This window comes from Lucilia sericata, unplaced genomic scaffold, assembly GCF_015586225.1.
Source record: "Lucilia sericata isolate MDLA Ls3-8-SP2 unplaced genomic scaffold, ASM1558622v1 Contig002332F_arrow, whole genome shotgun sequence".
NCBI lineage: Eukaryota > Metazoa > Arthropoda > Insecta > Diptera > Calliphoridae > Lucilia > Lucilia sericata.
Window position 1 is genome coordinate 16522 of NW_023996146.1, and position 20333 is coordinate 36854.

At 30.2% G+C, this 20333-nt stretch overlaps 1 protein-coding gene across 1 annotated transcript in view; it reads left to right on the top strand.

The window, feature by feature from the left end:
- Window positions 1–18580, top strand: part of LOC119613815 (synaptotagmin 1-like) — a 29515-nt gene extending 10935 nt beyond the window's left edge. Inside the window, 3 exon segments of the mRNA XM_037969871.1 lie at window positions 7315–7429; window positions 10037–10170; window positions 18276–18580. Coding sequence (XP_037825799.1) covers window positions 7315–7429; window positions 10037–10170; window positions 18276–18482 — 456 coding nt within the window. The 3' untranslated portion in view covers window positions 18483–18580.
- The last annotated feature ends 1753 nt before the right edge of the window (window positions 18581–20333 follow it).

Genomic DNA, 20333 nt, shown 5'->3' on the forward strand with positions numbered 1-20333 from the left:
TATTTATAACTAAATTTGTTGTAATTGGCTTTTATTATTAAAAGAAATTTTATTCATTTTATATATTGAATTGATGTTGTGAAATCAAGTGAAATAGAAAAAGTTATATACGATTTTTTTAAATTAATTACTACATCGAAAAGCATAATGTTTTTTTAACTCAAATTCTATGTGCTATTAAAAATTTAATATTTTAAAATGCTTGTTTATTTTTTATTAATACACTTTATAATTTTGTTTTTCTTTTTCGAAAGTTTTATTGAAAGTATTGAAAGTTTTAGAATATAAAATTTACATCGATATTCTAAAGGGTTTTATGAAAATCTGGCATGCTTTTGTAATTAACGCTAATATCAGAAGTAATCGAACAATAAACCAGTTATAAATTCCTAATATAAAAGTCTTCAGACAGAACCTGTTCCAAACATAATACGGTTTCGTTGTAGGCGTGACCAATTGCAGAATATGATCATATTACTGTTCATTCAGCTTTAAAAAAGTCAATAAATGACTGTTAGCACACACGCGAACTGTCAAGTAGAGTAGAAGAGACTCCGTTTTGACCGGACCACTCCACTCCACTCAGATGTAGTGTTTATGGTATTAGATCCAGCCTGTAGCTGTGAGAAATCTGAGGATATCATTAAGATTAAACCCAGAGCAGGGCATTCACAGAGAAGATGGAAGACCATTTCTTTCTTTTCCCTGTCTTTGCAACTACGGCAGTGATCGTTGAAAGGGAACACAAGCCGACTTGCATGTCTGCTTATTACCCAGTGTCCTGTTATTACTGCTATCAGCCTCGATATGTCCCGACTACTACGGTTTATAAGGTGTCTTGAGCGTTTCTCATTGAAGGAGGGCAGGGACCTAAACAAGTGTAATGTCGGACAGGCTACAGATCCTTCTTGCACTGTCTAACAAATAGGGAAGTGGTAGTAGAAGAGTTTAGTGAGAGAAGTGCCGACAAAGATTCCTATGTTGCCGCGATTATCGAGGTCATGTAATACCCTGACATTCTCCGGCTGACATTATCGCAAATATTTCAGCCTGAAAGACACTACAGTTGTTGGGAAGACACCAGAACCAACACCGCAATTCATTTTAGAAACATCTGTAAAGATTCTGGTGGTATATTCGCTCCTGGAAGGAACTCTGACTTTGAAATCTCTATCAAAGTCCGTGTGTGGGGTAATCTAGTCGGATGGTTGGTTCAAGATTGGAGGTAATAGGCTTAAAATCTTAGCATGTCCATATGTTCTTGATCTGCGCTGCAAGCAGATATGGCCATTATATGCAGATCTATAGGTAGGATGTTCAATATAGTGTTTAGAGCTTCTGAAGGACTAGTTCTTCGAGCATCTCTTATCTTTGTATAGCTGATCTACAACAAAATTCTTCTTAGTTGAAGTCCATCATACAAGAGATCCGTATATAAGAATAGCATGTACTATAGATGTGTACATACATTTAACTATGTTGGGACTGAGTTCCCATTTCATTCCAAACATCTTACAACAGGTATAGTAGGCGACCGTTGCCTTATTGCCTTGTAATTCTGGCGAAAAGAGGTGCTACATACCAATACCTCTAGACTGCCGGGACTAGGGGTATCCGGACCTAATACCTAGGGTGAGTGTGCCGGATAATGTTCTCTATGAATTTCCTTCCTTGTTCAGATATGTTCAGGGTTTACTCTACTAATACCAGATTTACCACAGTGTGTACTCTGTGAGTAAGAACTAGTCCTCGGCTTATTTAATAGATTCGTATTTCGGTCTACCGATAATCTATCTATCTGCGTGGTTGTAAATGCTTCTCGGAAGTTAAGCAACGGGTTAAACGCAACGGACCGGCACAAACATGTACAAAAATTTCCACCAGCATGTAACAAACACAAAGGGGCGTTGGTGAATCGTTCAATATGCTCCCCATGCAGGTTAAGGCAGGTGTTGACGTAAAGCACTTCGACTTCTTGTTCTTGTTCGCACGTATCCCTTAATTGCAAATCCAGTCTCAAACCATGTCTGACTATTTCGTCGGTTATGGTGTCCTGTTCTATTTTACGGTACCTTTGAGTTGAGATAAATCCCCGCTCTATTCCACAGGCAAGGAACATTGCATCAGTCTATAAGATTTCTCATTATGTACAAAGTTGCCTTGGAGTCAATACAGAGATAGTATTTGAAAAATAACCTAGAATATCGCCTTACATTATTCTTCCATAAAAAGGGAATTTCGAAATCTCATATTTCTCTTCGTCAGGGTTCAATGGTTCAAATTTTCAATTGAATGGTTAGCAGATCTGAACAACATATTTCAGATACTCAGTTTCCTTGACATAGATCAGACTACTTTGAGTCGAACAGTTTTACATTCTTCAAGTTTTTTTCGATTTCGATTAATGTCGAGTGACCTGGTATTAATAGAATGAAGAGTTTACCTCTTGCAGCCCATTCTTATTGACCAGGGAAAACTATTAAAATAGTAAATTGTTGAGAGGATAGTGGAAGTAGTTTTAAACTTGTCTTTAGCAATCAACTTATCACTATCATCGACTTCTAAGAACTTAAGCATAATAAACTTATTTACTTTTAACTAAAACTTTCAATAATAACTCTTTTATCATTATTATTAAACTAATTTGTAAATTCTTTTTCAGTTTTATCTATTTGTTAAACAAAATTTGAAATCAATTTAATAACAATATAAGGATGACTTCAATAATTTGATGTTATTTTTTTTTTTTAATATATAATTTCGCCTTGATCAAAAGCTGTATTGTAAAAGGAGCTTCGATAAACTAAAATCTTCCTTAATAACTTTGAAAAATATTTTTTATATATTTTTTTTTTTTTTTTTTTGATTTTTTAAACTATTTTTTTTAAACATTATAATTTGTAACATTATAAACATAACACTTACAGTTTTTACTCGTTCATAACAGAGGGGTAAGTTTTAAAATACCGAATTTTATACTTTTTTTATACTTTTAATAAAGTAGTTGACAATTTTTTTCTTCCAATTAAATAATAACAAAATATAAAACATTTTCCATAAATTCTTGGTTGTGCAAGTTCTTTAAATTGGTCTTTATTTTTTGCAAAAAAAAAAATCTAAATTTAAAATTTTTAACCTACCAAGGGTTTACACTTTACAACATTTTTTCCTCTATCTTTTTAAAATAATTTTTTCCATTATATCTCTTACAATTAATATTTTCCTGTAAACATTTACTGCTCTTTCCAAAATATTGTTAAAAACAAAATAATAGCTTGAAACCAAAATACATTTACCATTAATTATTTCATTACAAATATAATTTCATTATAATCTAATTAGTTTAGTTTTTTCCCCTAATTTATTTAACTATAATTTACAAAACACTTCAAAGAGAAAAAAAGCGTTAAATAAAGGATATTTTGAATTTTGTACTAAAATCTTTAAAAAATTTTATAAATTTTATCAGGACATTGTATCTGAAAAGAAAAATTCTTAATTTTGAGCTGGGTGTTTTATTATATATTTACAGCATTGTTTTTGTATTGATAAAATAAAATAAAAATAAGTTAAAGTAAGTTTTTCAAAACAAAACAACAATTCCACACAAAAACAATTTTTATTTTTCTGAATTATTTTTCATTTTAATTTTTATATTTTATTTGAATTATTTTTAATAAAGTCGAAGCTCTCTCGGACGTGCAGTCTTGAAAAAATAATAAAAATATTAATAATTCCAATGTGTCAATGTGCTTGTTTACTAGTATTATTATTCAATGTATGTGTATAAATGACAAATAATCTACTAATAATTGTTTTATCATTTTCATTTTATTTAATTAAGTTAAATAATAATCAAATGTAATTTGTTTATTTGTGTTTGTGATTATTTATTTATTTGTTTTTATTTGTTTAATCCTAAAATTAATGTTGTCATTGTTGTTGTACTAACTGAAAAGAGATTTAAGTAATTTAACGCTGATGTGTAGAACTGAATGGGATGAACCCTTGACTTCATATTTAAGATGGTTAAATGTCAGCAGCACAAATAACGATAATTATCTAGATTGTCGTGTTATTTGACATTTTACTAAATGCTTTGATAAAGTTGAAGAATTAATAGGACTTAAGAGTTAAGTCCTCTGAAACATGAAATTAACTTTAACTTCGAAGAAATTAAATTTTTTTGGGAATATTTATAGATTCTGTAGTTCTCATTAATTTTTTATGGGACCAAACATTTGTAGAACTGAACTAGAACTGAACTAGAACTGAACTAGAACTGAACTAGAACTGAACTAGAACTGAACTAGAACTGAACTAGAACTGAACTAGAACTGAACTAGAACTGAACTAGAACTGAACTAGAACTGAACTAGAACTGAACTAGAACTGAACTAGAACTGAACTAGAACTGAACTGAACTAGAACTGAACTAGAACTGAACTAGCTGAACTAGAACTGAACTAGAACTGAACTAGAACTGAACTAGAACTGAACTAGAACTGAACTAGAACTGAACTAGAACTGAACTAGAACTGAACTAGAACTGAACTAGAACTGAACTAGAACTGAACTAGAACTGAACTAGAACTGAACTAGAACTGAACTAGAACTGAACTAGAACTGAACTAGAACTGAACTAGAACTGAACTAGAACTGAACTAGAACTGAACTAGAACTGAACTAGAACTGAACTAGAACTGAACTAGAACTGAACTAGAACTGAACTAGAACTGAACTAGAACTGAACTAGACTGAACTAGAACTGAACTAGAACTGAACTAGAACTGAACTAGAACTGAACTAGAACTGAACTAGAACTGAACTAGAACTGAACTAGAACTGAACTAGAACTGAACTAGAACTGAACTAGAAACTGAACTAGAACTGACTAGAACTGAAACTAGAACTAGACTGAACTAGAACTGAACTAGAAACTGAACTAGAACTGAACTAGAACTGAACTAGAACTGAACTAGAACTGAACTAGAACTGAACTAGAACTGAAACTAGAACTGAACTAGAACTGAACTAGAACTGAACTAGAACTGAACTAGAACTGACTAGAACTGAACTAGAACTGAACTAGAACTGAACTAGAACTGAACTAGAACTGAACTAGAACTGACTAGAACTGAACTAGAACTGAACTAGAAACTGAACTAGAACTGAACTAGAACTGAACTAGAACTGAACTAGAACTGAACTAGAACTGAACTAGAACTGAACTAGAACTGAACTAGAACTGAACTAGAACTGAACTAGAACTGAACTAGAACTGAACTAGAACTGAACTAGAACTGAACTAGAACTGAACTAGAACTGAACTAGAACTGAACTAGAACTGAACTAGAACTGAACTAGAACTGAACTAGAACTGAACTAGAACTGAACTAGAACTGAACTAGAACTGAACTAGAACTGAACTAGAACTGAACTAGAACTGAACTAGAACTGAACTAGAACTGAACTAGAACTGAACTAGAACTGAACTAGAACTGAACTAGAACTGAACACTGACTAGAACTGAACTAGAACTGAACTAGAACTGAAATAGAACTGAACTAGACCTTGAACTAGAACTGAACTAGAACTGAACTAGAACTGAACTAGAACGAACTAGAACTGAACTAGAACTGAACTAGAACTGAACTTAGAACTGAACTAGAACTGAACTAGAACTGAACTAGAACTGAACTAGAACTGAACTAGAACTGAACTAGAACTGAACTAGAACTGAACTAGAACTGAACTAGAACTGAACTAGAACTAACTAGAACTGAACTAACTGAACTAGAACTGAACTAGAACTGGAACTAGAACTGACTAGAACTGAACTAGAACTGAACTAGAACTGAACTAGAACTGAACTAGAACTGAACTAGAACTGAACTCGAAAACTGAACTAGAACTGAACTAGAACTGAACTAGAACTGAACTAGAACTGAACTGACTGAACTGAACTAGAACTGAACTAGAACTGAACTAGAACTGAACTAGAACTGAACTAGAACTGAACTAGAACTGAACTAGAACTGAACTAGAACTGAACTAGAACTGAACTAGAACTGAACTAGAACTGAACTAGAACTGAACTAGAACTGAACTAGAACTGAACTAGAACTGAACTAGAACTGAACTAGAACTGAACTAGAACTGAACTAGAACTGAACTAGAACTGAACTAGAACTGAACTAGAACTGAACTAGAACTGAACTAGAACTGAACTAGAACTGAACTAGAACTGAACTAGAACTGAACTAGAACTGAACTAGAACTGAACTAGAACTGAACTAGAACTGAACTAGAACTGAACTAGAACTGAACTAGAACTGAACTAGAACTGAACTAGAACTGAACTAGAACTGAACTAGAACTGAACTAGAACTGAACTAGAACTGAACTAGAACTGAACTAGAACTGAACTAGAACTGAACTAGAACTGAACTAGAACTGAACTAGAACTGAACTAGAACTGAACTAGAACTGAACTAGAACTGAACTAGAACTGAACTAGAACTGAACTAGAACTGAACTAGATTGAACTAGAACTGAACTAGAATTGAACTAGAACTGAACTAGAACTTATATAGAATTAAACAGTAAAATGGATTTAAATTCTTCTATAATTCCTAATAGGACATAGTTGGGCTGAAATATGGAGAAATGAACTGGCTTAAACTTAAAAAGTTGAAAGCTTATGGACTAGTCTGGGGAGTAGTGCATGGGTTAGACCATGGGTTAGTCTATTGAATAGAAGACAATTTTAGTTAAATTCTCAAAAACAAACAATAATCTCTAAAAAAATTTTAGCACTTGGAAAAATCTAAGTTCGCCTGTAGCATTAGAAAATCTAACGGAATTAAATATTAATCTAGCAATTATAAAAGCAAAATTATGTAACAAGCAAAATCTATAAAAAATCTATAAGCTTTTAAATGTCTTTAATTTTTTGTGTTTTTTTTTTTTTTAAATTTAACGTAACAAAGTACAAAGATTTTGTGTGTTTATATAATAATAAAATAAAAAACAATTAGCAAATTTTAGTATAATTCGCACACAGCCAAAAGAAAAATTGTAAAATATTGTATAATTAAATGTATGTATTTTACAATTTTAAAATAATTAAAAACAATATGGTTGTAGTTTCAATGTAACAAATAAATGTTTTCAAATATATTTATAAAATAAAATACAATATAATTTGTGTTTATTTATGTCTCAATTTTGAAATAAAATATTTTTTATTAATTAATTTATTTACTTTCTTTTTCTTCCCATTTTTTTTTTTAACTATTTTCATAAATTTAGGAAAAGCTTGGCGATATTTGTTTCTCATTACGTTATGTACCGACCGCTGGCAAATTAACCGTTGTCATATTGGAAGCTAAAAACTTGAAAAAGATGGACGTTGGTGGATTGTCTGGTAATAAAATTGGAAACCGAAATATTGTGAAATTTCTTTATATACTATAATTTTTTTTTGCAATGTTTTGTGTTGTCAATAATAAGTAAATAATTGTTTGGTTTATTTTATATTTAATTATTTATTAATTTATGGTAAATGTTTCAATTTATTTACTCTGATAAATGTCGTATTTTTGTTATTTATTTAATTTTTTTTATGATTAATTTGTATATAATTTATTATATCCAATATTATTTTGAAACGCGATCGGTTCGTTTCATGTGTAATTAATTAATTTCAGTATCGCTATAAACATTTTCATCTTAATATGCGTTTTCGTTTAGAAACATTTAATCGTAAAATTCATGTAATTAGAATTTTTAAATTTCTACTAATTTGGTTTAACTATATATGTGTCCTCAATGAGACACTTAGAAGTGACTTCTTAGGGACAACTAACTGTACTATATTTCGCTCTTCGGTACTTCGTTGCTATGTGTTAAATAGATCTACACATGATCGTAAATAACAATGAGTGATCGCGTGAGCATCAATTCGTAATATATCTATAGATATATCATATCGCAGTAATCAGTTGGAAGTATTTTCCATTCATTAAAGCGATCAAATTGTTCGCTTATTTAATAGCCAAGACATTACTATTTCGATCTTCCGTCTGGAAGAACTATTTGTAGTTTAAGACACCTCTATGAGACACTTGAAAGACAACCAACAGTTCAATATTTCTCTCTTCCTTCCTTTTTATGTTCAATTATGTGTTCAATAGATCTACAAGCGATCGTTAATGATAACGCGTAATCGTGTGATCATCAAAATATTTCATATCGCATTGATCAGTCGACAGTATTTTTCACTCATTAAGGCGATCAAATTGTTCTTAAAATTTAATATCCAAAATATAATTTAACTGATCTTCTGTGGTGAGAACAGTTTCTAGTGAAAACGTTCTCTATGAGACACTTCGAAATGACTGCTAAAGTCTCCCAAATGTTTTCTAGGTGTGTACAATCTTCCAACTGTCATCCAGAAGTGACTTAAACGTAAACAACAAGATGATAAGTATGTCGAAGCAATGTACTTTGTTTTTGTAAAATGTATAGTCTCTTTTAACTATCATCCTGAAGTGGTTTGAAAGTATACTTCCTTCGGAATTTTTAAAATTGTATATTAATCTTTAAATTGTCATACAGAAGTGACTTAAAAGTATACTTCTACACAGAGGGAAAAGGAAATGTATATATACTTTGACAACGGATGTTATTGAAATGTATGTTTATACTTTGACAACGGATGTTATTGAAAAATTATAAACAGTTTGGTGTCAATTTGGTACTAGGCGGTTATATTACTCTTTCCCTCTGTGTAGAAGATCAAAATTATTTGAAAAGTTTTATGTTATTGGAAAACGTGTACTCTACACCCTCAACCCCTATTATAATGGTTAAGAAGTGGCGATTGCCAGAGGTCGCAATAGTTTTGTCTAACTGCAGTTTAATAAGCTTTTTTATAATAATTAAAAAAACGATTAAAACAATAATATTGGGTATTTTATTAAAAACAGCTTTACATCTATTATGGCTTTTCTTTATAACTTTTGTATTTTTATGCTAAAAAAAATTATACTTTTTTTAACTTAAATTTTATTTTAATTTATATCTCTTAAAAAATTTTTCTTTAAATACAAAAAAAAAACATTTTTGAATCTTAACTTTTATAATATTAATAATTAAAAAAAAATAAAACAAAATAATAAAGCTTTTAAATGATGCTAATGATGATTAAACTTGAATCATACAACAAGCTAATTTATTAAATATCTTTCTTAACTAAAGCCTAAGATTTTTTATACTATTTTTACATATTTTTTCATTAAAACAAAAAAAAATCAAATCAAATGATAGATATTTTTTGAGGGCAACTCTCAAGTGTTATGTGTTATATTTTTTTGTTTCGAAATAAACAACATTTTCATTTTAAGTTTGAATGTATATAAAATATTTAATATTTTGCTTGCAAATAATACTTTGTTATAGACAAAGTAGCCAGTAGCTTTTTATTGCTTGTTATTTACATTTTCAGTTAGAAGTTTTAAATCATACAGACATTTTCAGTTATTTTCTTTAACACATTTTGTCTCTTCCCCCCACACGAGAGTTGCCTCAAAAAATATCGCCCTATAAATAAGTTCTTCTAGGCTTTTACAAACAAAACAATCAAACGAAAAAAAGAAATAATTGCAACAAATATTTTTAATATATTTGTTATGAAATGAACATAAAAAAAACTTATATTCCCGTTTAAATATTTTGGTTTAAAGTGTGATTTTTATTTTTTATAGTTTTTTTTGTACTCCTTAATTTGAGTTATAAATTTACTATTATTACTATCCATATAATCGAAAAAAAATATATAAAAAAAAGTTCAATGTTTATATTTTAAACGTATTTAACTTACAAGAAAAAAAATTATTATATAAAAATAACCAATTTGTTTAAAAAAGAAAAAAAATAAGTGTTACAAGAAAAGATATGAAAAAAATATGGAGAATTTTATTATTTATTATTCTTCTTCTTTCTTTTTTATTTATTTCTATTTCTTTTATAGATCCATATGTGAAAATTGCCATTATGCAAAATGGAAAACGTTTGAAAAAGAAGAAGACAAGTATCAAAAAATGCACCCTCAACCCCTATTATAATGAGTCGTTCTCATTTGAAGTACCATTTGAACAAATACAAGTATGCGAGAATGTATTATACTATCCTATTTACCAAAAAAAAAAATACAAAAACAAAAAGAATAATACTATCTACTACTACTACTAACCTACAAACTACTATTACTAGCAACGACACTACTACTACTACGCCCTTTTACTTTTGTTACGTTAACGTTATTACTACTAACTACTACTTTTTACTACTTACTAAAGGACTTTTTCAATCCCCCCCTCTGTCTCTCACTTTTATTACACACAATTTGTTATTGTTGTCTTTGTTTAGACTCCAGTGTTTTTTTATATATCTTTATATATATATTATTATCTGACCGACTTTTCTATGTACTCTTATCCAATATAAAATATATAATTTTGAATGTGGAAGTTGAGACTTAATAATCTATTCAAGAAACCTATTTTTTATCATTGATCCACAAGACAAATTCAAATTCCTTTAATTGATGTTTAAATGTTGTGTTTTATCAATGAAATTATGAAAAAAATATGAATATTTTATTTGTATATGTATTTGTTTATAATTGTTTATATTTTGTTTAAATATTTCAGTAATGTGTGTTGAATAAGGCCAAATGTAATATTTTAAAAAAAGTTAAAAATAGATTTTATGATAAATTATGAGTCTTAAAGCATGTTTAAGAACTTTAAACGTCAAATATTTAGAAAACTAGAAAATTTTTTATATTTGGTAGGCCCTCTGGCTACCTCGATCTCTTTACTAGTTTGAGAAGGTTTTTTATATAGACAAGGAGTATTTCGACAGCAGTTCGTGATTTAATGAGGCGCAATATGAATGAACCGTTTAATCACGACTTGATAAAAATCTCTGAATGGGGTCGTGTTAACATAGTCGATTTAAAGATTACAATGCGATGTCCGCTGGACTAAACACATTTTTCTTCTTGCTATTTACACCACTTATTTCCGACCGAAAATGGAATACATCTCTCATATACGGGCAGGAGCTTCGAAGCCTATTTTGGAGCTACTCTACTGCGTACAGGAGAAGACGATGGTACTTATCGGTGTCAGTAGGGTATCCGACTGTATTGATTTACTGGAACACCGTCGCAACGTGGGGTGTATTTCACTATTCTATTGATACTACAATGGAATGTGTTAATCTGAAATTAGGGATCTTGTTCCCGATACCCGTATATTTTTGCGTAACTTACGTCTTTCTTCATGAACACACCCATTTGTGTTAGATTGGCCAGTGGACAACATAACACACTACAGGGAAAATTCATTCTTCAGTCGCACTGTTCCTGCAGAAGTATTCCCGGCCACTTTCGATATAAAAGAATTTAAATCAAATGTCCACAAACACTAATCCATCTATCTTTCTTCCCACAACCTATTTTCCTAGTTCCAACACAATGCTTCGCATAAGTAGCGATCACAGCAAGTATTAGCGTGATTAACAATTCGTATTATCCCAGACAGTCAGTCCACCCGATAAGGCGATCAAATTATTCTTGCATTTAATAGTCGAAATACTATTACTCTGATCTCCTGTCGGGAGAACTATTTTTCGCGGAAGCCACCTCGAAGTTTTTTAAACATTTACAATCTTCCAACTGTCATTCAGAAGATACTAAGTTCTACAAACAAGATAATTAAAATAACCGAAATGTTATTATTCTGATCTTTTAGCGGGAGAACTATTTCTCGTGAAACCGTCCTCTATGAGACACCACGAAGTATCTGCTAAAAGATTTCTAACAGTTTTCTAAATATGTACAATCTTCCAACTGTCATCCAGAAGTTACTAAGTTGTGCCCAACATTCTGATCTTTCGTCGGGAGACCAGTCCGAAATATCTTCCACCCGATAAGGCGATTAAATTGTTCATGCATTTAATAGCCGGTGTATTATTTTTCTGATCTTCTGTCAGGAGAATTATTTTTCGTGGAAGCGTCCTCTATTAGACATCTCTAAGTGTCTGCTAAAACACATTCAACAGTTTTCTAAATATTTACAATCCCGATGTCAATCCCCAACTGTCATTCAGAAGTTACTAAGTTACGCACAACAAGATGATTAAAATAACCGTAATATTGTTACTCTGAACTATTTTTCGTGAAACCGTCTTCTATGGGACACCTCTATGTGCAATCTTCCAACTATCATCCAGATATTATTAAGTTGTTCACAACAAAATTATTTAAATAACCGAAATATTATTATTCTGATCTTCTGAAGGTGGACATTTTTCCATTGGGTCCGACCCCTATGAACCATCTTGAAGTGACTACTAAAAGACACCCAACAGTTTTCTTAATATTTACTATCTTCCAAATGTCATCCTGAAGTGTCTAAATTGTACAAAACAAGATGATGAAAATCCGAATGAACATAAATGTTACAAAAGATAAATGGAAATTGAGAAGAAATATCATCCAGAAGTGGATTAAACGTCTAAATGTGCAATCTTCCAACTACCATCCGTTAGTGACTAAATCATACCTATGAGTCAGAAATGTAACTAATGTCTGACTTTAACTTAATTTAGGTCTCCGTGCAAAGAGTTCAGTTGCAGTTATTTTTGGGTTCCATTAAAAATAGTATCTTCTGATTCTTTCGCCAGAAGGGTGGAAATAGGTAGAATAACCTTGACACATACAGAGTGGCCACTGTAATGTGGAACTTTTTCGATGAAAAACGCACTAAGCCTTAATAGTGGGGGTATATCCATAACAGATGAATTGATCTTCCATCTTACCTTCGAATGCCCTGTCCTAGTCGCCAATAGAAATTGATTCCTTTGTAACTACAATAACACCTTATTGAATTATCTGAGTCTAGACTTAAAGACCTACTGAGGCATCTTACAGCTGCAGGTTGGATCTAGTACTAATATATATAGTAATTCTCAGATTCTTTCTTCAAAACACTGTACGCAACTTATAAGCTGTAATAGTCGGGTAATTCGAAAAGCATGAAAGGGTCTTTCACCCTAGTCACCAGGAGAAGTTGATTTCTTTGTAATTACACTATATCCAACCTTGATGAGTTATCTGTGTTTAGACTAAAATAGCTATTGTGGAATAGCGTCTTAAATCTATACAACCAAAAGATGAAAATTACTTCGCTAGGTCTTTTGTTATTGTAAAATCTGTAACCTCAACTAACTATCACCTATAAATGATTAAGAACTTTATAAATGATTAAGAACTTCGATTCATTTGATCAACTTGAAACAAACTTGAATTTAAAAGAAAGAAATTACTTTTTTATGGTTTTTATAAAAAAAAAAATCCTCTACACAAACATTTGGTAATATTTTCAACACACAATACTACTTTTAATGAATTCCGTTTTAATTTCGTTTGATAACAATATGAAATACTGTAAATTTGTGTAAACAACTATTCAGTTTTAAATGTTTTAATTTAATTATAACAATTACACGTTGTGTTTTTTTGTGTTTGAATAAAACAAATTATTAAAGTAGTTACAAACAAAATATTGATTGATGTGCTTTTATGTTTAACAAACTTTTGTGTTTATTATTTGCAAAATTTTCAACAAAAAAAGAAAAACAATTGAATAAAGCAAAGGTTTTTTTATGATTTATATAAATATACTTCAAAACTTAGTTTGCAGTTACAAAAAAAAAAAAAAACAAAATTTAAAAATTACAAAAATAGTATAAAATACAATTTAAACCTGCCCCCGCAATAAATAATTAAAGCATTATTAATATTGTATTGTAGTAAATGAAAAAACACTACACCATTTAGTTTGTACAAACAAAGAAACCAAAAAATAAAAACTAACGAATTCAACAAATTTTGCTTTAAAATGCAACACTATTTTAAGCAACACACTGAATAAAAATTCAACCAACTATTACAAACTCCTTTAACCAACAACAATTACAACAAATAAACACTTAACATGCAATTAACACTCGTTTACTTAGTTTTGAAGTTACTCAAAAGAAACCAAAAAAAACACAAATTTAATAAAGAGTAATAAAATACTTCAGAAATAATTTAACGAGGCAAATTAGTAAGACCTTTTTTGGTCTTTTGGACCAGGAAAGCTTGCTACAGCGTCTTGAAATTAACAAGCCCTAGGGTTCGTTGTTTTGACACTGTCTTCTGATTTGATACTTATAAAAAAAAACATGCAACAAAAACAACACCAAATTCCAAAGAAATAAAAATAAAAACGCAAAAGAAGAAAAACACAACAATGAAACGTAACACCTTCACCAATATTTGAAACGTTCCGAACCCTGTCAAGTTTGTAAGGAATGGTGATTTTGGAAAAGTCTTTATACTATTATACAGTTACTATAAACCTTATATAAATAGTAGGCTTTGAACCTGTTTTAACCTTTTAGGGCATAGAAAAACAAAACAATTTAAATTGAAATTTAGGATTGAATATTATACATTTTCGTTTACCAGTATTTAATGAACATTATTCTTTTCTTCGCCCCTCCCCCTCTCACAATCCGCCAAAAATAAACAAAGTTATACGTTAAAAACTAAAATTCATTATTAATTAAAATATTTTTCAAAAACTTAAAAAAAAAGAAGTTAAAGAAAATTGTTCATTTTATTGAAAAAAATCTATCTCTATCTCGCTCAAAAATACATAAAATTTATTACTCCTTAACAATTCAAAACATACACACTCAACTCAGCTCATATGTTTCCTTATAAACACTTCAAACACAAACTTATAAACACTATATAAACCTAATAAATCTCATTAGTTGTCAAAACAAAACACAATTTGTATAATCTGCATGTTAAAGTTAATCTTTCCAAATTTTATAACACTTCACTGCTAAAACCTAACACTTGCCACCTTATACATATACACCGTTTTAATACAAGATTCATATTGTCTAGAAAATTAATAAAAAAAATTACCAACCACCACTAATCATTACTCTAAATTATACTCACTTTCACTTAGAGTAAACATTTATTTAATAATTTATCTATTTAATAATAAATACCAATCAACATTATATATAATTATGTAAATGTATGCGGCTGTATTTAAGAAACGCCCTTAAGTAGTTGATTAGCTTTTATTTTTTTTTACATTTTCTTTTAATTTTGATTTTCTTTCACACAGTTTTTTTTTAAATTTCATGCAATTTTTAAGTTATTATTTTCAATAATATCAAGTGTTAATGTTGTAAGTGATACAAGTAAGTTGTGAAGACGTAGGAACTTATTCGTCCATCCTGATATTCTAAAGGACCCTTTAAAAGATCACACTTTACGTACGAAAAGTTTAATGAAGAGTAAAATGAAATTCTATGGCAAAACAGAGAATAAACGATTGGTATAAAACAAAAACAAAGTAAGATGAAAACAGCTGTTTCACTTTTTTGTATATGTTTACATAAAAATACAACCCTGATCTAAAGCGATTTGCTTTTTTTTAATCATTTCAAAAAATTAAGAAAGCCATACGACTGTCAAATGTTCCATCCGTATTTCTCTCAATGTGTGATGGTTTCATTACATATTGCGTTTGGACGATCCCATTCGTACTCTTCTAGACAAAATTTTGACAAATCGTATTACTTGTGTGCTCGTGTAAAGGGGGCTTAAGAGGTTATCGTGCTCGGAAGACATCTTAACATAAAATGAATACAAATGTCGCGAAATATGGCAAGTACTACTTTTATAAAACATTTTTTATTGTGAATTATCGAAGTTAAAGGAATTGCCTAAGAAGTTCCTTAATGATATGCTTGGTCACCACTTTTTTACAGCTACGTTAACTTTTCTAAATCGGGCTTAAAGATAAAACCGTCAGGCGCACTGAATCTTCAATATTTCACAATCCTAGTCTAATATAGCTTTCTTTACATAAAAATCAATGAATGTTCATGTTACGGGGGTAAGCAAAGGGTCTTTAAATCAAAATTCGGGGTAACATCTGATTATAAATAAAGATCTTCAATACAACTCTGGTTTATTTAACCAACATCAAAATACAGGGGTAAACACTGTCATTAAGGCCTAAAATTCGATTTCTAATAGTGTTCATGTTTGCAAAGGTCAATCTATTGAGAATTGTATCTTAGTACAGCTAACGTTATTACCATAATCCAATAACTTAAGTATAAACGCAAGAACGCCTAATAATATGAACATTCTATACGAACAATTTCTCTTTAAGATCTTCAATACTGAGCCGACATAACACTGGCGTTCAGTCCATCCAATTATGTCCAAAAATATTATTTCAGCATGGCACAAAACAATTTTCGTACATAGCAACGAAATACCATGGACAAGCACTATCTAATTTCTGACCTTCGTTGTCCCATTGCGTGTCTTCCGGGATGCAAAAGCATAACTTCCGTTTACGAACACGCAGATAGAAGTGGTATCTGTTAACTTCTTCGGCAAAAGCACCGAATTTCCCTTAATTTGGGTCCAACATCCATCCCTGCTGGTACCGTTTTCCGTTTACATCCACACATATAGAAGGGCCTCTGCTGATTCGGCAATAAAAACGTAATCGGTAGACCATAGTACGAGTCCACAATGTGTTTTCACAGTATTCAACCCTACATACCTCTCATTAATCGGACACATTCATATACATACGTAAAAACACTCGACTTACTCATTCTAGATATACGGCTGAGGTATGTAGGTCCGATTACCTCTAGATTCTTTCGATATATTATGATTTTGAAAACTACTCATTTATCTCTATAGTCACTCCTCTGATTGGTATCTGTTGTCTTTTTCGGCAACAGCAACGAACTTAAACCAAAATTATGTTTACACCCCGAATAAACCTCTCCAATAAAAGTCCAAAACTTTGACCTTCTGGTACCGTTTCCCGTGGTAAGATAGGTTCTATGTTTCAACCACAAGACTAATGATTCCAAGGAATGCGAAGGAGTGAAATGATAACACCTGTTTATAGTCCCGGCAGACTGGAGGTACTAGTAGCTCTTCTTCTTTTAACCCGGGATTGCAATAACACCAAGATGGGGGAAGTTTCTTCTTCTCCATAGGAAGCCAGTTGACTCCTTCAGTAACAACACATAACATCGATTACAAATGGAGAATTGACTACTAAATTACAATGCAAAACAAAATAAAGTTTCATGTGCCTACTTTCTACATTACTTGAGGTTTGTAAAGTGACCATTAACTTGGGTCTTTGCTCTGGATTACAAAGATTACATTAATGATAAATGAATCAGTCAACCAGTTGGTAAAACATTATTGGAAAGTAATGTCATGGCAAATTTCTGGGCATTTAGAAAAGTTTACATTGCCGAACGCACTCTTCGAATAACATTATTGATCTTACTCTCTTCATTCTAACAAAGAAGTACTTCCAATCGAGTATCATCTCAGAATGTTAAAAACGGATTCTATTCAATAAGAATATCGAATCTTTGGCATCCAGCAGATTGTGTGGACAATTCGCACAATCGGTTTAGATTGAGTTCGTCGGGAAAATTTCTCAAGTCCATCACAGGGAAACACCCTTGTAAATTCTCTCACATAGTGTTTTCTTTGGTCTGAGAACGATATCATACGTGTTTACGTTTTAATTAATGTGATTTACTAAATCGTCTTGTTACTATAAAGACTACATTGGGAGAATTGATAGGCGAATTATCATATTGTTTAAAACTATATCACTTTTAAAACACTTGATATTTCTCATTACACATTTCAATTTTAATATTGTTTTTATTTAAACCAATATATATTTTAATTTTCCTAAGTGTTATTATATAAAAAAAAAACTTGGCACCAAATCCCGAGTATGTATGTACATAAATATATATTTATTTACTTCTATATATATATTTATTTTTTTAAACACCACAGAGGAATTAGAAATACTTAACCTTCAATAAATAACTTTATATATAAATGTAACTATATTCAACAGACAACTCTTCAATATATATATATAAAACCAGAACCACTACAACACTCTTAAACCAGTGAAATAAACGTTCAACAGAAATCAAATCTACAACAGAAATATATAAAAAAAAATACTGATTTATATTATTTTGCTAAACTAATCCATAAACTTTGATAACTAACATTTTGCTCTGTATATTTAATTTTTTACAAAAAGAAAATCTGTTTGGTTATCACTGTCGTGGATTATGATCGTATCGGTACTTCTGAGCCCATAGGACGTTGTATACTTGGCTGTATGGCAACCGGCACTGAATTGCGACATTGGTCCGATATGTTGGCCTCACCACGACGACCTATTGCACAGTGGCATACTCTGAAAGATCCCGAGGAAACCGATGAAATTCTTAAAAATATGAAGTAAGAAGTTTTAAATAAACTAAACTAACAACAACAACAAGAACAACAACAGCAAAAACAAACCACACAAATATTCATGGGAAATGCAAAAAAAAAAACAAAGTGGAGCTGAGTAGAGAGAATAAATGAGAAAAAAAATTGATTGATATCATTACTTAAAAAGAGTTAATTATAAAAAGTAAGCAAGATTACATTAAAGACAACAAGAGAAAAGGTTTGTTATTTCACAAATTTTATACGCATAATAATATATATATATATATCAACATTTACACATACATACATACATAAATAAACAACTTACTTTCTTACAATTTAAGGATATCAATCAATTTATTTTTTCATTTCGTTTGTCTCGTTCGTTTCACGACAAAATGTTCAATACAACAAAACAGCAAACTATATAAATCACACATCAAAACCGTCATCAATAAACAACAACAACAAGAACAACAAAACAAAAGAAACAACAAATAGTACCAGCATCTTATAGTAGTTATAATTATTAATAACAAAATAAATTTAAATAAAATATACATTATTTACATAGTCTATGTTACTCATACGTACATACATTTAGCATTACATGACAAAAAACATAAAAAAGTTTAAAAAAAAAGATGGCCACCCTTCATTAAAAAAAAAATAATTAAAACAAAATAACGAAATACAATCAAATATACAAGATACTACAACATACAACAGAAATTATATAAAAAAAATAAAAGAAGAAGAAGAAACTGTAAAATATTTGTACTTATCTATGAGTATTCCAAAAAAAAAAAAAACAAAAAAATAAGTTTGAATATTTTCCAGCCAAGCCGCGAGAATTTACTACATTCACTTTATAATTTGAAAATTTTCTTTTTTTATTTTTTGAAAAAAAAATATATATATAAAAAACCAAACAAATTTCAAAAGACAATATAATATTTTCAGTATACTTTTCATTGAAATATTATTAGCAAAAAAATAAAAATAAAACTTGTCTTAAACGTAAAGTAAAATTTAAAAAAAATATTAACAGCTTTTCCTTTACAGATCTCTCTATATAATTATAAAAGAAAAGACAAAAAAACTATTTTAAACAAAATTTAAATTAATATTGATTATCTATATTGAAAACCAATTTCAAAGTTGTTAAATTTTAGTCAAAACAATATAAAAAATAAATTAAAAAAAAAAAACAAAAACTAACCTTAAACTTTAAAACCATCACAAGAAAAAAAAACAAAAATGTCTAGAAAAAAAACTATATAAAAATGTTAAATATTATTAAAAATTTTCTTATTTCAATTTGATTTTGTAAATTTTTTTGTTTATGTTGTTTTTGTAATTGTAAATTTATAGAAGATCAAGAGTTTAAGCTACAAATGATTGAGTCTTATAACACTGTACGACAAAAAGAGAAAACATTCGTTTGACACTAACCGTTTGATATCAGTCTGAAACTATAATATTAAAGAAGAAAAACTGTGTTTTCAGTTTTTCATTTCCTGATCCTGTGTCCTTTTTAAAGGAGTTCAAAGTTCGTATTTGTATTATTATACCCTACACCACTATAGTGGGGAGAGTATTATGAGTTTGTGCTGATGTTTGTAACGCCCAAAAATATTGGTTTTACACTCACCTTAAAGTGTACCAATTGGCTCAGAATCACTTTCTGAGTCGTCCTACCGTATGTCCGTCTGTGTGTCCATGTAAACCTTGTGCACACTATACCGGTGCCGTTTAAAAGTGTTTTAGCGGATCTTAGCATAAATAAGTCTCCTGGTCCTGATGGCATACCGGCACTGGTCTTGAAGCAGTGCTCTTCGACGCTAGCTCGTCTATTAGCTTATCATTTCAGCATCCT